Here is a 24,708-nt window from a genome sequence, read left to right on the forward strand (position 1 = left end):
GGAAAGTTCCAGACAACCCCTTTAAAGTGAGCTTTTAAAGGGCAAAGTAATGTAGTAAAGTAAGCACACGTGCATGTAGGACAGCTGGCCTGACCAACAATCATACCTTTTATTCCAAACTTTGTGGTCTACATTTCAGGAAAACATTTCTGAGATTATGCAAATGAGGTGTTTGTTGCAGTGTGGGCGTGGTCAGGCTGCCCAGCATTGCCACCCCTCTCCACCACTCCCTTGATTGACGGCACTGGGAGAGATGGCTGAGAACTGGGAGACAGCTCTTCTGCGACCCCTCCGTTACAGCGCAGACGAGAACATAATTTCCGAGATATTGCCAGTTTGCTCTGAAAGGCAATTTAGAAACTAAAGAATTGCAAATGTTGCTCTGGTTGATAAAACCTCTTTTTACATAAATTTTATCCATACATACACTGTAAACGCTACTCAAAACTGTCTACGCAAATTATTGTGCAAAATTCAGCAAGTAAATACAATGCACCCAAATACATGCATTTTCTTCCCCCAGCAAAGTCTGAGATTTCTATTTTGCTGTCCGCACAGTGCGTGTTTTTTTGGCTGCATCTTGGCTGTGTTTTGGAAGATGCAGCATGTCAATTCTTTTGGCGTATTGCCCATGTGTTTTGGAGGGCTGGCAGATCAATCCCCCGCGGACTCTGGGTCAGTGGGGTATTAATCCTTGGTATGTGGCTAGATGCAGATTCCCATAAAGTCAATGGGAACCAGAATCTGGCGCAAAGGGGTAGTAGCAAGCGCTTCATACTTACCGAATCACCGACCCAGCGGTCACACTTCTCGGGCTGCTCATTACCTTCATTGAATATGCACTGCTTCCCCCGCAAACCAGTGGCTGTGATTGGTTGCAGTCAGACGAACCCCCACAATGAGTGACAGACTGACTGCAACCAATCACTGATGCCGATTGGGTGGGTCTATATTGTACAGTAAAATAAATAAATAAAAAAAATTGGAATCCTTCTATGTTTTGATGCCAGCACAGATAAAGCCCAACAGCTGGGGGATAGTATTCTCAGGCTGAGGATACCCACAGTTCCATTAGATGCGACAGTTCCAGCTCTTCCCACATTGCCCAGGTGCAATGCCAATCGGGCTAATAAGGAGTTAACCACTAAGTCCTAAGTCTTAGATTAGTAATGTCAGGAGTCTACCCAAGACCCCCCCCCCCCCCCATCACAAATCTGTAAGTGAAAAGAAATAAACACAAACACCAAAATAATGCTTTATTTAGAAAAGACAAAAAAAGCACCCTCTTTCACCACTTTATTAACCGCAACACAATCCTCTAGGTCCGACGTATTCCACACGAGGTCCCACGACGCTTTCAGCAGTGCTACATATCTGAAGCTCACGGCGAGCGCCATAGAACAGGACTGCCCGCTGTTGTGAAGTTCAGGTCGCAACTGAAGTGAGCAAAGTGCTCAGTGGTAACGTCACTCAGGTTAGCCACGGCTACAACATGGCCATTGCCTCCACCTGTGACAGCAAATCTCCTGAGTGACGTCCTGCTGATCGCATGAATCACTTCAGTCGCGGCTTGATTTGCGGTCACAAGTGGAGGAGTCCAGCTGTGGCCGCGGGTAACCCGAGTGACGTCACCACTTATTGCGTGGCTCACTTCAGTTGCTGCATGGCGCTCACAACGGGCAGTCATGTGCTATGGCGCTCGCTGCGAGCTTCAGATATGTTGCAGTGCTTAAAGCGTCGTGGGACCTCATGTGGATTACGTCAGACCTGGAGGGGTGTTTGGGGGGTTAATAAAAGTGGTGAAAGAGGGTGGCTTGTCTTACTTCAAATAAACAATTTTTTGGGCGCTTGTGTCGATTTACTTTAACAGATTAGTGATGTGGGGTGTTTCATAGACGCCTGCCATCACTAAGCTAGAGCTTAGTAGCACCTGTGGGCTGTTATTAACCCCTTATTACCGCGATTGCCACCGGACCAGGGCAACGGAAAGAGCCAGATCCTGTGCCAGAATTGGCGCACTTTATGGATTTGACACTTCTGGGGCGGCTGTGGTCTGCCGCTGTTAGGCTGGAAAGGGCCAAATAACGATGGCTCTTCCCACCCAAATAATATCAGCCCCCAGTTGTCTGCTGTACCTTGGCTGGTTTTAGAGAAATGGGGGGACCCCAAGTCTTTTTTTTGTAAATACATACACAAAAAAAAAAAAAAAAAAAAAAAAAAAAAGAAGAACGTGGGATCCCCTCTATTTTCCATAACCAGCCAAGGTACAGCAGATAGCTATAACCAGCCAAGGTACAGCAGACAGCTGAGGTTTGCAGCCTGCAGCTGCTGCTGCTCCTGTGCTGGATATGAAAAAATGGGGGGTACTCAACGTCATTTTTTTTTGTTAAAAAAACAAACCAGCCGGCCAAGCTAGCTATCCCTCCATCAAGCTATTATGTTATTTCTATCTATTCTATATGTTCTATTAGCTATTCTTATTGCCTATCTATTCTAGGTATCTATCAATTATCCTATCCCATCACTGTTTCTCCTTTAAAAAAAGCACATTAACAAAAACGCGGCAAAATGTCGTCTTTTTTGGGCCACAAACTGCATTTTCTGAGTCCACGGGAAAAAGAAGCAGTCCAGATGCACTCAGAAAAAAGATGCAGTGTGTGTGTGAACATAGCCTAAATTCACCATACTATTCTGAGATATGGGCCATTTTATTTATAGCCAATTTTTATGATCTTTACTATAGATGGACGAATAGTAACTATTAGTGTTATGTTTACCAAATACAGAGCACTATTCCAGTATTTGTCACAAGAAAAATGCTCGGGTTCCCCATTGACTTGTATTAGGTTTACTACCTGTGACAAATACTGGAATAGTACTTTGAGATCCGTTATGAATAATCCTAACACGAATAGTTACTATTCGCTCATTACGGGGCTCAACTTTTAGGAATGGACGTTAACTTAGGCTGCTCTGAATATTTACTTTATGAGTGTGGTGCCCCTTGTAAAAGACCATCAAAATCAGCACTAAATGTAAGGGTCCATATACTGTATCAAGAACTGTGTCAGATTAAAAATATAAATAAATAAATAAATCCAACATTCTCAGGAGCAACAGGAAAAAGGAGCACTGGTCAGTTTCAACTGGTGACTGGTCCCTTATAAGACTGTATTCAGATGAACAATGAAAATCTTGTATGTTTTATCAGTATAAACTTAAGCTTTTTACATTCTCGTTAAGTCCGTTTTCTATTTGTTTACTTTGTTTTTTGCAGACTCACTTATTAGGACCTCATTTGAGAATCTAAAAGTAATGTGTGCACTGCAATCACCAGCTAGATCTACCTGCGGCGTCAAACACGGGTGTATGAAATCACTAGTCATTACGACTGGTCTTCCTTAGGGTAAGTTCACACAGTGCGTTTTTGGCGGCAATTTTGCTCAGAAAACTACATAACTTTGCTTCCCCAGCAAAGTCTATGAGTTTTCATTTTTGCTGTCTGCACACATTTTTTTTTTAGCTTTTATATTTTTGCTTATTTAGCTGCCTTTTTGTGGTGCCCACAAAAACGCAGCGTGTCAATTATTTTTCTGTTTTTCACTGCGTTTTCCGCCCATTGAGTTCAATGAGATGTTCAAAAACGCAATGAAAAACGCAAATTGAAAATATAGCTGCGTTTTAGTGCGTTTCTATGACTAATAATGCAGCTATAAACGCAAGGGGTGGGTAGAAAAGTGACATGTACAGGAAGAGGATTCCTTCTGTCAGTAAACACAGAAGCGTGAATTCTCCCGGTACCGCCACCGCTGCTTCAATCTCCTGTGCGGCACCATATCCGTGCGGGAGATGGAAGCAGCTGCAAAATCAAAAGTGAACAGTAGAAAAAAAAAATTCATACTCCCCTGTCTGCAGACTCCCGGTGCCATGTCCGCTCCCAGCTCCTTTCCCGGTACCGCCACCCCCGCTCCGCCTGTGTGCCGGCTCCCAGGCACGTCCGATATTTGCAGGAGCTGCCGGTAATCAGCACATAAGTGAGTATTTTTTTTTTTGCACTGATGCATCAGCTGATTGTATAAATGGCTTTTATACAATCAGCTGATGTGTCATGTGATTCATGTCCTTTAACCTGACATCATCTGATGCTTTGCTTCCAGCAAACCAATCAGATGATATTGGATCCGGATTGGACAGCGCGGGACCCTTGACCCAGGATTACTGCGGAGGAGGGGGTGAGGGGGGGAAGGGGGGGGGGTCTTTATTTCAATAAAAATGGAGTCACCAATTGTGTTTTATTTCTAATAAAAATATTTTTGTGTGTTTTTTTTTTTTATCTGTACTAGAAATGCATGGTGTCCATGTCTATTATTGGCGTGACACCATGAATTTCGGGCTTAGGGCCAGCTGATAATATACAGCTAGCCCTAACCCCATTATTACCCAGCGAGCCACCCGTCACCAGGGCAGCTGGAAGAGTTGAGTACAGCGCCAGAAGATGGCGCTTCTATGAAAGCGCCATTTTCTAGGGTGGCTGTGAACTGCAATTTGCAGCAGGGGTGCCCAGAAAGCTTGGGCACTCTGAACTGCGGATTCCAATCCCCAGCTGCCTAGTTGTACCTGGCTGGACACAAAAATTGGGCGAAGCCCACGTCATTTTTTTTTTTTTTAATTATTTCGTGAAATTCATGAAATATATATTTTAAAAAAAAGGGGTTTCCCTATATTCCTATTGGTTCCCAGCTGGATACAAATAGGCAGCTGGTGGTTGGGGGCAGCCGGTACCTGGCTAGCATACAAAAATATGGCGAGGCCCACGTCATTTTTTGGGGGGGCAAAAAAAAACTCCTGGATACAGTCCTGGATGGAGGATGCTGAGCCTTGTAGTTCTGCAGCTGCTGTCTGCTCTCCTGCATACAATATTGGATGGAGGATGCTGAGCCTTGTAGTTCTGCTCCCCCTGCCTCTCCCTCCAGCATACAGTCCTGGATGGAGCATGCTGAGCCTTGTAGTTCTGCAGCTGTCTGCTCTCGTGCATACACTAGTGGAGACTGAAGAACATATTGAAGAAGGAAATGACATCAGACCTTTTTTCAACAATCTTTAATGGCATTGTTCACCGCAAAAACGCACAAAAACGCAGCGTCAAAAAAACGCAGTGTGTGAACTTAGCCTTAGGCACGTAGCGTTTTTTCCCGCATTAACACTGCGTTGTGAACTACAGCGTTTCAGTGCCAAATTGCATGCATTCTGCTTCCCCAGCAAAGTCTATGAAAAGTCCGAAAATTCAATGCGCACGCTGCGTTTTTAAACGCAGCGTTTTGGATGCATAAAATTGCTGCGGAAAAAAAAGCAGCATGTCACTTCTTTTGTGCATTGTACCTGCGTTCTCCACCCACTGAAATCGATGTGGGTCAAAATGCAACCAAAATGCACTTGGACTGCATTTTTGTTGCGTTCCGCATGCTTTTTTGACAAGTAAAAAGCAGGTCTTTTCAGTCTCTCTCTGTCGATGTCAGTCAATCTCTGTCTGTGTATGTCGGTCAATCCCCTCTGTCTGTCGGTCTCTTTCTCTGTCAGTTGGTCGCTCTGTCTGTCTGTCTCTCTCTGTCGGTCTCTCCCCCCTTTCTCATCATACTCACCGATCACCAGCGTGGCGCTGCACAGCTGTCACAAAGCTCCGGCGGCTTTTCCTCTTTTGAAAATGGCGGCCACTCATTATTCAATCTCGTATTCCACGCTTTCCCCGCCCACCGGCGCCTATGATTGGTTGCAGTCAGACACGCCTCCACGCTGAGTTACAGCTGTATCACTACAACCAATCACAGCCGCCAGTGGGTGGGTCTATATCGTGCAGTAAAATAAATAAAAAAAAAAAAAGACGTGCGGTCCCCCTCAATTTTGATAGCAGCCAGGGTAAAGCCACACGGCTTAAGGCTGGTATTCTCAGGATGGGGAGCTCCACGTTATTGGGAACCCCCCAGCCTAACAATATCAGCCAGCAGCCGCCAGGAATTGCCGCATCGATTAGATGCGACAGTCCCGGGACTCTACCTGGCTCATCCCGAATTGAACAAACAAGAAAGAATGGTCCTGCACCACTGCATGTTACCTGCGGTACCGCATGTGCCGGGAGGCGAATCCCGAATTGCCCTGGTGCGGTTGCAATCGGGATAATAAGGAGTTAATGGCAGCAGCCCATAGTCGCCATTAAGTCCTAAGTTAATCATGGCAGGCGTCTCCCCGAGATACCTTCCATAATTAACTTGTAAAGTTAAAGAAAATAAACACATACACCCGAAAAAATCCTTTACTTGGAATAAAAGACAAAAAAAAACACCCTCTTTCACCACTTTATTAACCCCCAAATACCCATCCAGGTCCGGCGTAATCCACCCAATGTCCCACGACGCTCTCAGATCTGCTACATGAAGCTGACTACATCAAGCTGACAGGAGCGGTCACAGACCAGACCGCTCTCTGTCAGCTCCACGCAGCAACTGAAGTGAGTCGCACGATCAGCGATGACATCAGTCAGGTTACCCGCTGGATCCTCCAACTGTGACGGCAAGTCGCCCCAGTGACTGAAGCGAGCTGCACGATCAGCGATGACGTCACAGTTGAGTTGCGGTCTCGGGTGGAGGAATCCAGCTGGCCGTGGGTAACCTGAGTGACGGCAGCGCAGATCGCGCTGCTCACTTCAGTCACTCAGGGAATTTGCAGTCACCGGTGAGTCCTTCACGGGTGACCGCTAATCAGGACGCGACACAGACAGAGCCGTGGTATGACAATGAAGTCAGGTGAAGTTCATCCGAGTTCAATCTTATCGCGTGACTCTGTTTGCGGTCAGCGGGCAAGTAGCAGAGCTCAATTGCCGTGGGACCGCACTGCAAAAAATGCATGCGTTTTGGATGCATTTTTTTCACAAACGCAGTGTTTACAGTTCTGAGGGGGCGTTCTTTTCCGCACTGCACAGAACACAACGTGCGCACATAGCCTTAAAGGGACACATTTTGAAATAGATTAGAGCAGATTGTTCTTCTAATGGGTCAATATTCTTCTATGGAATACACAGACTGTCCCTTTTTGGAGGGAAACTGAAGTCCAAAACATTCATCAGATTTCCCCAAATACCAGATTGGTGACGGCACAACCTCCGGGATGCCAGAGATAACAAATACAAAGGTTTCCAGTTCTCCACCACAGCAGTTAGCTTCACTAGTGCGACAGTCAATTACGGGTAAGTGGTTTCCTTTTATAAACCAAAACAATTACTTTGTAGATCGTCCGTCTGATGCTAAATTACCATCTATTTTCACAACAATCTAGAAATGGCTCAGATAACAATACTGGTCATAACATGAGAGGCAGAGGAGGTCTCACCAGCACTAGTCATAACAGGAAGAGTCAGAAGGAAAGTCACACCAGTGCCTCAGCCGAAATTCTGCAAGACTGGAGAGTAAGGAGGCGCTGGAGGGCACTACTACAGGAAAAGGTCACAAGGCCAACGTCTCCAAGTGACCACCTAAAGGAATGTTTTCAGCATGCAGAGATCCTTCGGTGGATAGTAAGTCTATTGTGAATGGACAGAACGAAAACAACAAGAGTACACATAGTTACATAGGTTGAAAATAGACCTAGGTCCATCTAGTTCAACCTTCCTCCACCAGTTCTACATTTTGTCATTAAATCACTTATAACCAACAATGTGTGTTCTGAGGAAATCATCCAGCCCTTTTTTAAAAGCTGTTATAGTATCTGCCATTACTGCCTCTTGTGGTCGGCATTCCACAGTCTGGCTGCTCTAACTGTAAAGAACCCTTTCCTATTTAGCTGTCGGAATCTCTTTTCTTCCACTCGCAGTGAGTGCCCCCTGGTCCTTAGTACTGTCTTTGGAAGGAATAAATCATGTGCCAGTCCTTTATATTGACCACACATGTATTTATACATATAAATGAGATCTCCTCTCAGACATCTTTTTTCTAAGCTAAACAAATCCAACTTTTTCAACCTCTCATCATATGTGAGGCCTCCATTCCTTGTAGTAGTCTAGTTACTCGCCTTTGAACTGATTCTAACTTCTGAATGTCCTTTTTAAAAATGTGGAGCCCAAAACTGGATCCCATATTCCAGATGTGGCCTTACAAGTGATTTATAGAGGGATAATAATACGTTGGGATCACGGGATCTAATCTCTCTTTTTATACACCCTAAAATCTTATTTGCTTTAGCAGCTGCTGCTTGACATTGAGTGCTGCTGCTCAGCTTATTTGCAACCAGGATACCAAAGTCCTTCTCCTGTCCAGAGTTTACTTCCATTTAATGTATATCCAGCAATAGGATTACTCCGTCCTAGGTGCATTACTTTACATTTATCAACATTAAATCTCATTTGCCAAGTGTCTGCCTATTCTGACATTTTATCCAGATTGTTTTGTAATATTTTACTATCAAGGTCAGTTTTTAATATCCTACATAGTTTGGTGTCATCAGCAAAGACTGACACTTTACTATCAATCTCACCCACAAGGTCATTAATAAAGAGATTAAAAAGAATCGGTCTTAGCAGAAAATGGACAGAAATATTGGATATCAGCTATAGTCAGACGTGACCGGACTCCCATGGAGCAATGAGTTAAGCCCCACAAACAATAGAAAACGGTCTGACAAAACTGTTCGGCTAACAGCTCCCTCCTTAGTCCCCCATATACATCCAAGTGCTCCTCTGTTATCAAAGACAGTCACATCTGAACAAAAAAGACTCAGCCACCTGAAAATAGCGCTCACCTGGTCCTTCACGCCCCGTCATCATCGTTTGGGAGAGTCAGAAAGCCGCTATACACATTGGATTACTGGCCAACATCGGAGGGTTCGGCTGGCGCTAGACTAATCTGCATGGCTCTAGGCTCTGTTCACATGTCCAGTTGTCATCTATTTATAATGGATGCAGTATTAAAATGAATAAATTAATCCACTAATAAAGAAAAAAACAGATGCAAAGAGGAAACCAACCAAAAATTCAACATCTGTATAATCTGACACTGGTTTTCTTTTTGCAACCGTTTTTGTACAGGTCTGTAATGGATCTGCTCTACTAGAGGCATCTCTGAACATCTCCAGTGTCTGGGCTTCTAGGATCCTTTTTGTCATCTGTTTTTTGTTCTGTTTTTTTTAACTCTACAAACAATAATATACACAGACTAAAAAAATAGATAGAAATTAGGAACATGGAAGATGTTTTGTGACACTTCTGTTCCCATTTAAATGGATGAGTCCTAAAGGCGAATTTTTTTTCTTCCAATTTTAGAATCCCTATAATTGAACCAGACACTGGAAATATCTACTGGACACGTGAAGAGAGACCTAACAAATAAGTCAAGTCTATCACTCCAGCTAGTGTTTCCCACTACAGTGTAGAAAAAGCCATAGAACATCTACACAGGTCATATGTACGAGAACAACCTGAAATGTAAATTCAATTTTTACCTCAATATGCAGAGACCGAAACTTGAAGATGATATATAATAATCACTTACATAGCAATTGTCCATTATAATGTTGAATAATGTAGAGTAGTTGCACTTAAAAACATTCCAGGAATGGTAAGATCCACTCACCAGGACCCATACCCGCTCTTATCTCCTCTTCCCATAATCGCGTACAAGATTTCTCCCGTGCCTCCCCCATACTCTGGAACACTCTACCTCAGCACATCAGACTCTCCCCTACCGTGGAAAGCTTCAAGAGGAACCTCAAGACCCACCTCTTCCAACAAGGTAACAACCTACAATAGCCCTCAGTCCAGTACACCACTGCGCAACCAGCTCTGTCCTCACCTATTGTACCATCACCCATTCCCTGTAGACTGAGCCCTCGCGGGCAGGGTCCTCTCTCCTCCTATACCAGTCTGTTTTTGTACTGTTAATGATTGTTGTACGTATACCCTCTTTCACTTGTAAAGCGCCATGGAATAAATTGCGCTATAATAAAATAATAATACCATCAAAGAAAATAGAGGACAGAGGTTCCTTTAGCATGTGAGTATAAAGGGGGCTGGCTGACTCTTCTAGCTTAGCCCCCATGTCTGTCACAGCAACGCACAGAGTACAGATACACAGCACTGATGACAAATAGTGATGGGCGAATAGTAACCATTTGTGTTCGGATAATGCTTACTGAGTATCGAGTACTATTCCTGTATTTGTCACAACAAGAAAAATGCTCGGGTTCCCCACTGACTTGCATTAGGTTAATTATTTGTGACAAATACCGGGATATTACTTTGGGATTCGTTATGAATAATCCCAACACGAATAGTTACTATTCGCCCATCATGAATGACAACCTAAAATAGGGTATACTTTATTTCTATATCAATATCCTAGGGGATATGACTCATCCTTAATTGGTCCCTGCCTAGCAATGGGGCTTTAAGCACCCTAACTTTCTTGGTGCCCCCATTCCACGGCGGCTGCCCTTATTGTATCCCTTGTAAGGCAACAAGAAAGTTAGGGTACTTAAAGCCCCATTGCTATTCAGGGACCAATTAAGGGTGAGTCATATCCCCTAGGGTCCAGCATCTCAATCTATTAGGTTTATTTACCATTGATCTGCACGGCCCCTAGATACAATTACCCTTACACTTTCCATCCGGTGTATCTAACACTATATGCACATTGTGTGTCTCTGGTTGCATGAATAACCTTTTTAACCCCTTCAGCCCCGGGGCACTTTCCGTTTTTGCATTTTTGTTTTTTGCTCCCCTTCTTCCGAGAGCCGTAACTTTTTTATTTTTCCGTCAATCTTGCCATATGAGGGCTTGTTTTTTTGCGGGACAAGTTGTACTTTTAAATGAAACCATAAGTTTTACCATATGGTGTACTGGAAAACAGCAAAAAAAATTCCAAATGCTGGAAAATTGCAAAAAAAAAAAAAAAAAAAAAAAACGTGTGATCGCACAATAGTTTTTGGGATGTTTTATTCACGGTGTTCACTATATGGTAAAACTGATGTGTGGGTATGATGCCTGAGGTCGGTGCGAGTTTGTAGACACCAAACCTGTATAAGTTTACTTGTATCTAAGGGGTTAAAAAAAATTCACAAGTTTGTCCAATAAAAGTGGCGCACGTTTTGCGCCATTTTCCGAAACACATAGCGTTCTCATTTTTTGGGATCTATAGCTCAGTGATGGCTTATTTTTTGCGTCTCGAGCTGACGTTTCTAATGGTACCATTTGTGCGCAGATGCTACGTTTTGATCACCTGTTATTGCATTTTGCGTAAAACTTGCGGCGACCAAAAACATAATTTTGGCGTTTGGTAAATGGCGTAGTGGCAAAAAAATTCCAATCAGATTAATTGATTTTATATTTTGATAGATCGGGCATTTCTGAACGCGGCGATACCAAATACGTGTATATTTATTTTTTAACCCTTTAATTTTCAATGGGAGGTAAGGGGGGTGATTTGAACTTTAGGGGTTTTTTTTTATTTTTTTAAAAAAATTTTTTTACTTTTTATTTTACTAGTCCCCCTAGGGGGCTATAGCGATCAGCAATCCGATCGCTCTTATCTATCTGCTGATCACAGCTATACAGCTGTAAACAGCAGATTCAGTCACTTTCTTTTTCCCTCTGCTCCGTGCCGAGGGAAAACGAAAGTGAAACATCATAGCTGCAGGCGTCATCACATGACCCTGTGCTACGATGGCAACCACCGATAGTCCCGTGATCACGCACGTGACGTCCGGTAGGGGCGGCGGTAAGTAAAAAACATGGCCGCGTGCATTTAGATCTTGCTGCCAGACTTTGGCAGCAAGATTTAAGGGGTTAATGGCTGCGGCTAGCAGGCACACATGTCAGCTGTTGAAAACAGCTGATATGTGTGCCGATCGCCGCCGCCTGCCCGCGGCAGGGAGCGGGGCTTAACGGGACACGCTCCATGACGGATATATCCGTCCATGGTCGTGAAGAGGTCAATTGATATAAAAATAAAGTAAACATTTTTGTTAGGAGTTTTTTTGTTTGGTTTAATAGTTGATACCCCTGATACTATATCCTTTTGGTCTTTTGTTGCAACCTAAAGTAGGGACCAGGGAGTATTGGCGACATGTGAAGACTGGGCGAGCTTGGAACATTGAATCCATCAGTATGTTTCCTGTCACCAGATTTGGGCCCTATAAGCTGCGGCCACCACCAGTGGGCTCTTGTATACAGCATTCTAACATGTGTATATAAGAGCCCAAGCCGCTGTGTAGAACATAAACATTTTATAATACTCACCTAAACTGTCGCTGCGGCTAAAATTGGCATCTTCGCCCTCCAGTGTCGGCGCCTCCTCTTTCGGCCATCTTCCTCCTCTTTCTGAAGCCTGTGTGCATGACGCGTCTGTCATACACACTCGCCGCTCCCGCGCATGCACAATACAATACTATGATCTGCCCTGCTCAGCGCAGATCAAAGTGCGCATGCGCAGGACCCGAATGCCGGCGAGACTGTATGACGTTGGACGTGTCATGCACCGCGGCTTCAGAAGATGGAGGACGAAGATGGCCGAAAGAGGAGGCGCCGGCACCGGAGAACGGAGACACCCATCTGAAACATCCATCGCGGCGACCGTTTAGGCAAGTATTATAAAGTGTTTATGTTCTACACAGCAGCCTGGGCTCCTATATACAGCATGTTAGAATGCTGTATATAAGAGCCCACTGGTGGTGGTCGCAGCTTATAGGCCGAAAAACGGAGGTTTCCTTTAAACAGATAATTAGGTAATCTGTAAAATGTGCAATGACCAAATGAAGTGAACGTATACAGAGATAATCTACCTATGTATGTTGTGACTGCAGTGTGTGTCATATGGACTACAGTGACCATCATCAATACTGTGACATGGAGACCCAGATAGTGGCATTTTGCCCAGACATGGAGGGTTTTTTTACCCAGCTAGTGACATTTCAAGTTACGTTCCCGGTATACAGAGATTACCTTGCTGTTGGTGACCGGGCTCACATAAATTGGCCAATACATAAGCTAAACATCTCTTTTTTTTTCAAATATTCCTATTAATGCAATGCCAGAGTTCACTTTTTCATTGTTAGCATTTTAGAGTGCAGCTGTATGTGCTTCGTAGTCAATACTGTCACACTAAGGATTTGCATTGTATTAAAATACATTTTCTGAATATGAAATAGGATCTGCTCATTTTCGCCTTTCAATATCTGTTTATTCAGTCTAACTACGAAAGTCTACGTATTAAAGCATCCTATAAGACCAGGTTTCTCAAAATTCCTAACCTCTGTGTAATATTAGAATAAGTACACAATGAGTCAATTATGTAAGTAAAGCAGAGATTTCCGCATTCAGAGGAAGGACTATGATGATTATTCAGCATAAACAGGAAAGAAATTACATTAAATCAGCAGAAATGGGATTAATCTGCAGGTTACTAGCATTCTGACACCATGCAGCCACCACACTGAGAGACCCACTGCCAGGAGGTAATGAACTTTATTGCTCCAGGCAGCCTTGGGCTTTCAGTCATAGACATGTGGCAGGAGCATCTTCAGTCACCATTCCGTGCATAGTGAGCGGAGTATGTAACCACGACCCGACACCGGCAGCCGGACTCTACACTGATGCACTGACTGAGGTCGCACCCTATAACTGAAGGCCTGAGGCTGTCGGGAGGAATAAAGCTCTTTTTTTGCTGTCCACACATTGCAGTTTTTTTGGCTGCATCTTTGTGGTGACCACAAAGATGCACCATGTCAGTTCTTTTTCAGTTTCGTCCCTGCTTTTCTCACTAGTGATAGGAGGAATCGCAGATTAATCCTCCGCCAACTTGGGATCAGTGGAAATTGATCCTGGCTAAAACTAAACTATGGGGACCAGAATTTAGCGCAAAAGGGTAGGAGCAAGTGCTTCATACTCACCAATCACCGGGGTGGCTGTCACACTGCTTTCGCAGCCTCTCATTCTCAGGCTGCTCATTAGCCTCATTACATATCCACAGCTTCCCCCAACGTCTGTGATTAGTTGAAGTCAGACGAGACCCCACGCTGAGTAACAGCATGTCTCATGCTTCCAATCACAGGCGGATGGGCGGTCCTGCAGATCGCCTGGCTCACTTCAGTCGCAGCGTGGATGTAACAGCGGGAAATCATTCTATGGCGCTCGCTGTGAGCATCACATACAGCAGAGGTGGAAGCATCGTGGGACCTTGTGTGGATTACATGAAACCTGCAGGTTGTTTTTGGGGTTAATAAAGTGGTGAAAGAGGGTGCTATTTTGTCTTTTATGTCAAAGCATTTTTGGGTATTTGGGTTTACTTTCACTTACAGATTAGTGATGGGGTGGGGGTGGTAGAGGGAGGGGTCTCAGACGCCTGCCCATCACTAATCTAGGACTTAGTGGCCGCTATGGGCTGCCATTAACTGCTAATCACCCCGACTGCTACTGCACCAGTGCAACGGAAAAAGCAGAGTACAAATAATTTTTTATTTTTTTTTAAATAAATCAAACAATTTAAAAAAAAAAAAAAAAAGTGTGGGATCCCCTCTATGTTGCATAACTAGCCAAGGTACAGCAGACAGCCGAGGGTTGCAGCCTAAACCTGCTGCTGTTCCTGTGCTGGATATGAAAAATAGGGGGGGGCCACATGTCTTTTTTTTTTTTACCAAAAAATGTAAACAGCTGGCCTAGCTAGCTATTGCTCTATTTATCGGGATATTCTGTTATTTCTTTCTATTCTATAAGTTCTTCTTTCTTGCTATCTAATCTATTCTTTCTATCAATAGATTTGACGAACACATTAGCAAAATTGCGGTAAAAATACAGCAAAACACATGCAGTTTTTGGATGCGTTTTTGCAGCCAAAAACGTGCATCTTTGTGGTCACCACAAGGATTCAGCGTGCGCACACATTTTGGTTTGCATGACATTCCTTAGATTCCTTTAAATAAAAAAAAAAAAAAAAAAACTTGTCGACAAGGACAAAAGTGGCCAGTGGGCTCCTTCAGAGTAGGGATGAGCGAACCCGAATGGTTTTACCAGCTCTGGCTATCAAAATATGGTTGCAGCACACATCCTTTATTTTTTTATTTCTTTTTACACTACCATACAACAAACGTACTGCAACCAATCAGACGCAGACACAGAGGGTAGGCAGGGAAAGCAGTGAATGCTGGTAAACCTTAACATGCGGGCCCAGAAAAGAATATGACTTGCAGTGTGATCCTTCAGGAAACATGGTGTGTATAACTACGCTGCTCTTAGTACCATTTAACTTCCATTTGCAGCCCCCTAGCGCTTACTATTTTAAACACTGAAGCCTGTCAGATGAGGGGACTGTCACGGGGTCCTTCTCCCATATCACACAATCAACAGAGCGAGAGATGGCGGTACAATCCAAAGAGCATTTATTCCAAGCAAATCAAAAAACGGTCCATAAAATAATCCACAAAACAGAGTGTGAAATTAGTCCAGTAACACAAATATAGTCCGTTAAGCAATAAATGTCCAGGTCTCCCTGAGAAGCCACAGCTACCCTCAGAGGTTCAATCTTCTTCCTTCTCTATTCAAGTTCCCAACAGACTGATTGAATCTCCCAGGTAAGCAGAGAGTTTACAGTAGGTGGACTCTAGGCCACACCCAGGGACAGAAGCGCCTCAAGAGGCTATAACCTAGCACTATGGGGGATGATTACTTACAAACAATAGAAATGTACACAGAAGCAGTACAAATAAGACAGTGAACCAAGCTTAATATAGGAATCTGTACAGCAAGATACACCTCCCCCATATCCCACTATCACAGGGACAATATAGGGTCATTTAACAAAAAAAACAACACAAAGAACCCAAAATATATATTACTACACACACTAATTATAATATATATATCCTGTAGTCGGCACCTCTACTACTCAGCTTCGCAGAGGCTGAATGTGCACAGTGTTCAGGAGCTGAACGTCCCCGCTCCGTTCACAGTTTAGCGGACGATATTGGGTGCTGCAGATCAGGCCTTATTACAGGAATATTAGCTGATCTGTGGCCCCAGAGGACAGTGGATGATCAGCTCCATCACACTGGTGACATCTGGCCGCTGCAAACAGTTGATCAGTGGAGGTGATGGGCCGGACCCCTTCGCCAGAAGAGATCATCATTATTACACGACTGTAAAATCAAATTTGATAAAATAAAACCGCCATGTCTGTCATTGGCCAAGAAAGAGATAAGTTCATACATGTCCATTAATCTCAGATACTACAGTCAAAAGGGACCATGGCATCTAAGACATCCAAGCTGCTACTCAAGGTCAGTGTGCGGTGGAGAAGTTGCCGGAGAGAAGCTGCAGAAGAGACTGTGGCAGGGAGAAGCTGCTGGGAAGAAGGTGCCAGGGAGGAGGGGAGAAGCTCCCGGGAAAAAAGCTGCAGAGGAGAAGCTGCAGGAGAAAAGCTGCAGGGAACAAGCTGCCGAGGACTCGCCTTTCTGACTAAGCTTCCCTGTTGTCTTCAGCAACTTTTCAACCATGTTTTTATTAAAATTTTCTGCCGTTCTTGGGATATTACCAATTCTCCTTTGTTTACAGCTTATTGCTTTAGACACAGACCACTGCTGCTACAAGGCCCCAACATGGCAGACCTCTGTTCTATTGAGATTGTCAGCACTGCTTTGCACTCCTGCGATCCCTGTCAATTTCAGTGCAGCACTTACAAGCTAGGCAGCAGTGGTAATCAGCCTCGTAGGCAACACAAAGTTTAATAAGCAGAAGTGTTTGTTTTAAAAGCACCTTCCATACGTCTTAGCACTTTAATCCTTTCCTAAAGGTGTGAGTACAGACCACACCATGGCAGACAGATCGGGTGTACCGGCACCCTCCGCCGAGTGTTGGATGGGACTGAGCTGCCATCTTGGGGTAGTAAAGAGAGTTGGCAGCCGTGTGGTTTTAAATGAACCTACAGCCGCGCATGAGCCTCAATTTCTATGTGCTTGACCCCTTTACGCATGGGACTACATGGCGATTCATTTTCTGTGACTTCCTTGTAGCAGTAGTGTGGATGTGGTAATATGACTTAACTTCCATAGCGTCATGTGACGTAATTGTAAAACCACAATCACCAAATGTAATAGCACCCACAGCGCTTGTTCAGGTGTAGTAGCTGGTTCAGTTTTTGCTGCACAGGAGTAATCACCGCGCGGTTCCTGGGCACGCATGGTCTGGTACGAACTGCGGAGAGGAGGGCTGCTGAGTGCTGCCGGCAGAGGGTGCCTAGTGAACAGCTCCTGGGCGCGGTCATCCCCGTGTGGAGGAGCGCTGGTGATATCCTGCCGGCATATAGCGCATGATGAGTGGCTCCTGGGCCCTGCTGGCTGGTGACTTCCTGCCAACAGAGGGCGCAGGATTAGGCTACTTTCACACATCCGGTTTTTGCTGTCAGGCACAATCCGGTGTTAAAACTAATGCAACGGATCAGACGAAAAAACGGATCAGTTGCATCAGTTTTTTCCATCAGTTCCTTCAGTTTTTGGACGGATCCGATGTGCTACTGAGCATACTCCGTAGCAAAAAACTGAATCCGGCACTGTAATACATTGTATGCCGCATTAGGATAGATTCGGCGCCCATAGGCTTTCATTGTACATGTCGCCGGATTTGGCATAGTCCGTTTTTTTGCCGCAGTCAAAAAATGTTGCAGGCTGCGTCTTTTCCGGCTGCTGGACACAAATTTCGCCAGATCCAGCGCACTATGGATGCAACGCAAGGGCATCAGGCACAATCCGGCGCTAATACAATTCAACGAGGAAAAAAATGTGGTAATCCGGTATGGAGGTAAGGAGTTCACTTGAGGTCACAGTTTGGAGTCCCATGGTACTCCAGGTGTGACCTCAGGTGAGACAGTGTGTGCATATTGAGTATTTGGTTGCAGACATACAGTATCTGCACCAAATCTGCATCTCCTGGCAAAAAACAAACAAACAAAAAAAAAAACACCCACACCAAAACAGATTGAATTTTTCTATGCAGTTTCAGTGTATTTTTCTGCCAGGATATGCAGATTTGGTGCAGACATGTCTGCAACCAAATACTCAATGTGCGCACATTGACAAATCCGGAAATACAACATTAATTCAATTACTTCACCTGAGGTGAGGTCACTGAGTTCACCTCCGGTCAGTTTACCTGAGGTCACAGCTGGGGTACTGTAGGAGGAACAGCCAGCTATGACGCCAGGTGATCTTACTGACATTACCACTCACAGCTGTGGCTCAGTCAGTGTGCCCCTGATGCCGCAGTGAGCGGTCATGTTTTGTTTTGTAATGTGACTGCAGTGCAACGTCAGATGTAGAAGTGTCGGGATCGTCATGAGACCTCGTGTCCGGATTACATCGGACCTGCAGGGCTGTTTTGGGGGCTAATAAAGTGGAGTAAGAGGTTTTTGTTGTTTTCTTTGTGTTTGTTTTTTTAAAGAAAGGATTTTTTTCTGTGTATTTTTTCTTACTTACAGGGTTAGTAATGGGGGGGTGGGATGACTGTGGAGTCTGAGTCGTGGAGTCTGAATAAAGTAGACCGACTCAATTCAGTATGTGATGAATATTTTTTCATAAGAATTTGGGAAAGTTATGCAATGTCCTATAAATGTCTCTGTTCTATTCCTGATCAAAGGATCTAGGCTTAAGGTCCAGTCACACTAAGCAACTTACCAGCGATCCCAACAACGATAGGGATCGCTGGTAAGTTGCTAGGAGGTTGCTGGTGAGATGTCACACTGCAACGCTCCAGCGATCCCACCAGCAACCTGACCTGGCAGGGATCGCTGGAGCGTGGCTACACAAGTTGCTGGTGAGCTCACCAGCAACCAGTGACCAGCCCCCAGCGCCGCGTGGAAGATGCTGCGCTTGGTAACTAAGGTAAATATCGGGTAACCAACCCGATATTTACCTTGGTTACCACCGCACAAAGCTACACGTGCAGAGAGCAGGGCGCAGCGCACACTGAGCGCTGGCTCCCTGCTCTCCTAGTTACAGCACACATCAGGTTAATTACCCGATGTGTGCTGCAGCTACATGTGCACAGAGCAGGGAGCAGCGCACAATGCTTAGCGCTGGCTCCTTGCTCTCCTAGTTACAGCACACATCGGGTTAATTAACCCGATGTGTCCTGCAGCTACATGTGCACAGAGCAGGAGCCGGCACTGACAGTGAGAGCGGCGGAGGCTGGTATCAAAGGTAAATATAGGGTAACCAAGGACAGGGCTTCTTGGTTACCCGATGTTTACATTGGTTACCAGCCTCCACAGAAGCCGGCTCCCTGCTGCCTGCACATTTAGTTGTTGCTGTCTCGCTGTCACACACAGCGATCTGTGCTTCACAGCGGGACAGCAACAACTAAAAAATGGCCCATGACATTCAGCAACAACCAACGACCTCACAGCAGGGGCCAGGTTGTTGCTGGATGTCACACACAGCAACATCGCTAGCAACGTCACAAAAGTTGTTCGTTAGCAGCGATGTTGCTAGCGATGTTGCTTAGTGTGACGGGGCCTTTAGTTGAGATTAATCTGTGCTACACTTCAGCTACATGATATAAGTAGTGAAGCTCCTGCTTTACAGATAAGGGTGAAAAAACAGACAAAGAATGCCTGCAGTCATCTCAGAAAAAAGCTCTAGAGTGAACAGGGAAGATTAGGGTAAGTACTTCTTAATTAAAGTATGTCTAAACTTTCAATAAACAGCAAAATGATCCTTTAGGATTAGATGATCTTGTTGAAGCTGCTTCACATTTCTCTCCTATTTATCACATGCGCTGTGTTGCACACGCTGCAGCTGGCAATAAGTGATAGTCTGCAAGAGGGACATGTTGGAACTCTGATTGGCAAAGTAAGAAAATTGGTTATTGCTACCAGAACCCCTAAAATTGATTCCATCTTGAAGAGACGTGCTGAAAAAGGGCCAATTGTCGATCAAGCCACTCGGTGGGGCAGCACTTATTTAATGATTGAGCGATTGCTTGAGCCTAAACCCTTTCTTGTAGACATAGCCAACCCTCAGGTAACACTAAATGGAGGTCAATGGACACAGGTGGCTAAATTGAAGGAATCGAATCTTCACCCATTTACATTGACTAAAAAATTACAAGCTGAGGATTTAACTCATGGCATTCTCATAAGGGAATGGAAGAACTTGCTATTTTACCTGTCCTAAAGAGGAGGGTTAATTACAGATGGTATTGCTGCTTCAATGAAACTGAGAAAGACACTGCTATTAGAAAATACAATTCTTCTAGCAGCTGTGTATGTGGACTCAAGTGATTGAATATTGCTGTATAATCAACAGCTTACTAAAAGGGGAAGAAGCTCTAACAGGTAGCAGTTACAATGAGCTGCTACAGGACAGCAAAGAGCAAGAGGAATTGTGTCATCCAGGCCTACGACTGCCATATTTTCAGCCTTATCAGATGGGAAACACTGTCAGCCAGTGCTACTGCTGCCGTATCTTCAGCCACATGAGATGAGGAGTTTAATTTTGAAAAGTATTTGGATGACATGGAGCAGGCAGAGTGTTGCCGCAAGGAAAAAGATTCCACTCCCATAGCAAACAGACTGACCTTATTTCAGCAAAATTTTTCACTTGCTCTTAAAGAAGAAGAGTTTAACCGTTCATCAAAACTGACTGTGCAGGAGGCAATTCCTTTATATCCTGTAATTGTTAGAGATGTTGCCCATGTGGTCGTCGCATTGCCACTAACCCAAGTTAGTGTAGAGAGGTTGTTCTCTAGCCTTAAAATAACTACTGTGTATACTTGTGTATAAGCAGAGTCTTTCAGCCCTTTTTTTATGCTGAAAATGCCCCCCCCCCCGGCTTATACTTGAGTGAGGTTCCCACAAAATAAATATTCTCACCTGTTCTCTGTTCCCCTCTTACCCGTTTCTTGTAAACTGCAGGCACACAGACCTCCCCCCCGTGATCGCGGCCGGTGCGCGTCGAATTTTGACGTTTAAATATTTTTTTTATTGATAATTTCTTTTATATCTGTAGCTAGCCTATTCGTCCCTGTTACAAGCCAATTTTACCCTTCTGCCTGCACTGCGGTTTTGGATCAGCTAAGACCCCATAACTTCTGCTCTCTCCCAGCACTGCGTCCTGAGGAGGAAACAATGTCAATGCTTCTATATGGTATGCACAGGGCTTGTTTAGAGTGATATACACAAAAATAATGAAGGCAGGGATAGTAATAAACCATCTCTGCCTTCTCAATGGGGAGTCTGGCTGTATCCAATAGCAAACTCCGGTAGAGAATAAAATCTTGGCATTATGACTAATGTTGAGTAAGCGAGCTTGGCACTGTTCGTTACTCAATCGAGCATCTGGGTGCTCGAGTACTTGTGGAGCTCGGCCAAGTGTCGCGCGGATATTTCATCCGTGAAACAAACAACCACAAGGCACAGGCTGGCTTCACTGCATGATGTGTGCAGTCCCCCCCCCAGGAAGAGCCAGTCGCAGTCTCTGAAAGGCTCTCACTGGGGTTACAGCAACGTTTTTGAATGTAGTGTGTCAAAAGAAAATAAACACCCCCCCCCCACTCCCAAATAACCCCATCCCCTTGAAGTGTTCTTTATAGTTGACTGTAGGTGGATGGAGAGCCAAACTGCCCAGTCAATGACATCCATGATACTCGAGCATTTTAGTGCTCACCCATCTCTAATCATGACTAAGATGGGCTATAACTAAAAATCAAGATAGAGACACATTCTGTAGAGTAAAGGGGGAAAAAAAAAAAAGAAGAGTAAAAGCGTGAAGTTACCATTTCCATGAACTTGAGAAGCGATTCTCTGTTATTGTCCCATTCCTGAGCCAGGTCAGAGGCCGGCGGGTACTTGCAGCAGGACAGTTCAAAGGTGACTTCAAGGCAATTTCCCCATAGATAGTTGTAATCCTGCATCCCACCTGTAGAGGGCAGAGAACAACAGCATTTACTATTCATATAGGGCATGGGGCACAACCTTTATATTTCCAAGGGCCATATTGTCATTCTGAACCAATCTAGGGGCTGCACTAAAAATGAAAGCGATATTACCTTGTGTGACATTTATGGCATATGGAAAGTAAAAATGTCTGGTCCGATAAGTACAAATTCTCTCTACTAATCTGCACTACAATGATATGATCAGAGTTTTTGAAGAAGATTTAGAAATAGCTTTTGCACCTAAATCCACATAAAAATGCATCAAAAACTCTGAATAAGTTTTTTGACTGTTTTTAATGGCAAAAGCACCTATAGTGCATACAGTGCTGTTTCCCCCCCATGTTATTTCCCAGTGAAACTAATATGAAGTATATTGAAAGAGTATTTGAAGCATTTTTATAGCACTGATTTGCGGATATAACCACTTCTAAATACTCATAAAAATCGGTGTGAATAAGCCCTAAAAAGGCAGAGGTGATAAATGCACATGGCTATCTACAATAGATCATAGGTTTTTTGCTTACTGCCCAATGTTTCACAAACTAGAGTGGAGGCAGCCGCAGACACAGAAGACCACTTAATTTCACATCCTGAATAATTCTGAGACCCCATACTGCCAATGTAGGAGGCATCTAGAGTGGTCTACATCCTGCACCATTATTATTGCCAGTCCTTGCTCCTCAGCTGCTGCCACTAGTCCTCTGTGTGAGGCTTCTCAAATATAGTTAAAGGGGTTGTCTACTACTAGGACAACACCTTCTCATTCCACGTTTGCCCCCATTGAAGTAAAGCCTATACTCCCCTACTGTACCACCACCATCCCAGTGTGGTCGTCCTTTGCTCTCCAGGGGTTCATGTGAGATTGGTCCATCACTCATATAAGTAATCCAGAGGAGGTGAGTGGCAGCCGCAGCTGACTACCTGTCAACTACTTATATATCCGAAGGCGGGAGAGAGAAGCCGGCACTGATTAGGTGCGGGTCTCGTGTGACACAACAACCTTCTGCGAGCCCCGAGAGAGCGAGTGCAGACATTGCTAGAATGGCACTACTGTAGTATGAGAGGACAGCATAAGCAGTTCCATTTTAATGGGGGCAAACATGTGGAATGAGAAGACTTTGTCCTAGTAGTGGACAACCCCTTTAATCCAGGCCTTTTTCTGTCCATATGGTTTGGGGGTCACATGGAATGGCATTGAGGGCCACAGGTTGTGCAACCCATATCTAGGGTCCCTATCTTGTACTCAACACGAATATATGGCTGAACGCACACGGCTTGGGCCAGACTAGTTATTTACTCCAGTGAAATCCGCCTCAGATTTCTTACGTGAACATAGTGAGCATTTGTTGAGATGTAAATGGATTTGGTTGTGCTCCAAGCTGTAAGACAGATGGAGACGCTCGACGAGACAGAACGAAACAGTCTGTGATCCCAGCATCCATCTCCCAACGTGCGCAGCGGCTACAATGCCATTTACACCTTTAGATAAAGCAATACCCAGAAACCTCGAAAAAATGAGATGTGCCTGCTACGTGGATAAGTAGCTCTACCTACAGAGGTGCACACTGAATGTTTACTCCTTTGTACCGCACCACACTGGATATGAAACAAAGCGGGCAAAATGTCTAAAGGGGCTGCACGAAAATACTGCATTCATAATAGGGGTATTTTGTCTATTTTAGCACAGTTTCTGCATTTTCATAGTGTCTATGGGAATGGGCCAACTGCCTGATCAGGTTTTTCAAGATCTAATGTGATCTGTTTCATTATTTCAAGACAGAGTTTGGAGTTGATTCCAATTTGTATTTAGTATCTGTCCAACCACAAGTCCACCCGATCAACTAATGTGTATGGGGGCTTCAGATCATGTCTGGTGAGAAGGGCGACGCCAAACTCTTGTTCTCAGGGAGAAGAGCTGCTTTATCTGAGGCTCGGGGCAGACGGTCATAGCTTTATCAAAGAGAATAGGGACAATTATGTAAATCACACTGAGCAGAGTAGACTCACAAATTTCTCAAACTTCTGCATTATGTCAGTCTGAGAGAATTGGACTTGCACTCAGACGTGATCCAAGCGCAGCCCGACCACGACCCATTGATTTGCATGGCTGAATGCGATCCAATCAGATACTATGCACAGAAATGTTGCGGCTTTTTCATGCTCGCTCAAAGAAAAAATAAATAATTTTTATATTAGAGATATATATACATATAGATATATATATATAGATATATATATAGATATAGATATATATATAGATATATATATATATATAGATATATATATATATATAGATATATATATATATATATAGATATAGAGAGAGAGAGAGAGATATATTATATATATATATATATATATATATATATATATATATATATATATATATATATATATATACACACATATACATACATACATACATACATACATACATACACACACACACACATACACATATACTGTGAGGTAGCGACCACCAATGTTGTGGATGGTCGCAGTGGAGAAGGATCCCCCTGTGATATTGAACTGAAGGTGTGACTGTGGGACTTGTAGTTCCACAGAACTTGGGTTGTATTTAAGGGTTAGGTTCCCTTTAAACTATGACCAGTGTGATGGACAGAGCTGGAGAATCACAGACCTCCACCTGTGGGTGTATCCGGTTGGGTTTAAGAGACTGTTAGTTTTAGAAACAGGGGGAAGCCTGAGAGTGCTGCACATGGAGGATGTGTGCTGGAGATCTCAGTCTG

The 24,708-nt window shown here is 44.2% G+C and overlaps 1 protein-coding gene across 1 annotated transcript in view; it reads right to left on the reverse strand.

The window, feature by feature from the left end:
- CPD (carboxypeptidase D) overlaps positions 1-24,708 on the reverse strand; it is a 151,469-nt gene that overhangs the window by 80,829 nt on the left and 45,932 nt on the right. Inside the window, exon 3 of the mRNA XM_075335230.1 lies at positions 21,797-21,939. Within this exon, the coding sequence (XP_075191345.1) occupies positions 21,797-21,939 (143 nt within the window). The remainder of the gene's footprint in view (positions 1-21,796; positions 21,940-24,708) is intronic.

This window comes from Anomaloglossus baeobatrachus, chromosome 2, assembly GCF_048569485.1.
Source record: "Anomaloglossus baeobatrachus isolate aAnoBae1 chromosome 2, aAnoBae1.hap1, whole genome shotgun sequence".
Taxonomy (NCBI): Eukaryota; Metazoa; Chordata; class Amphibia; order Anura; family Aromobatidae; genus Anomaloglossus; species Anomaloglossus baeobatrachus.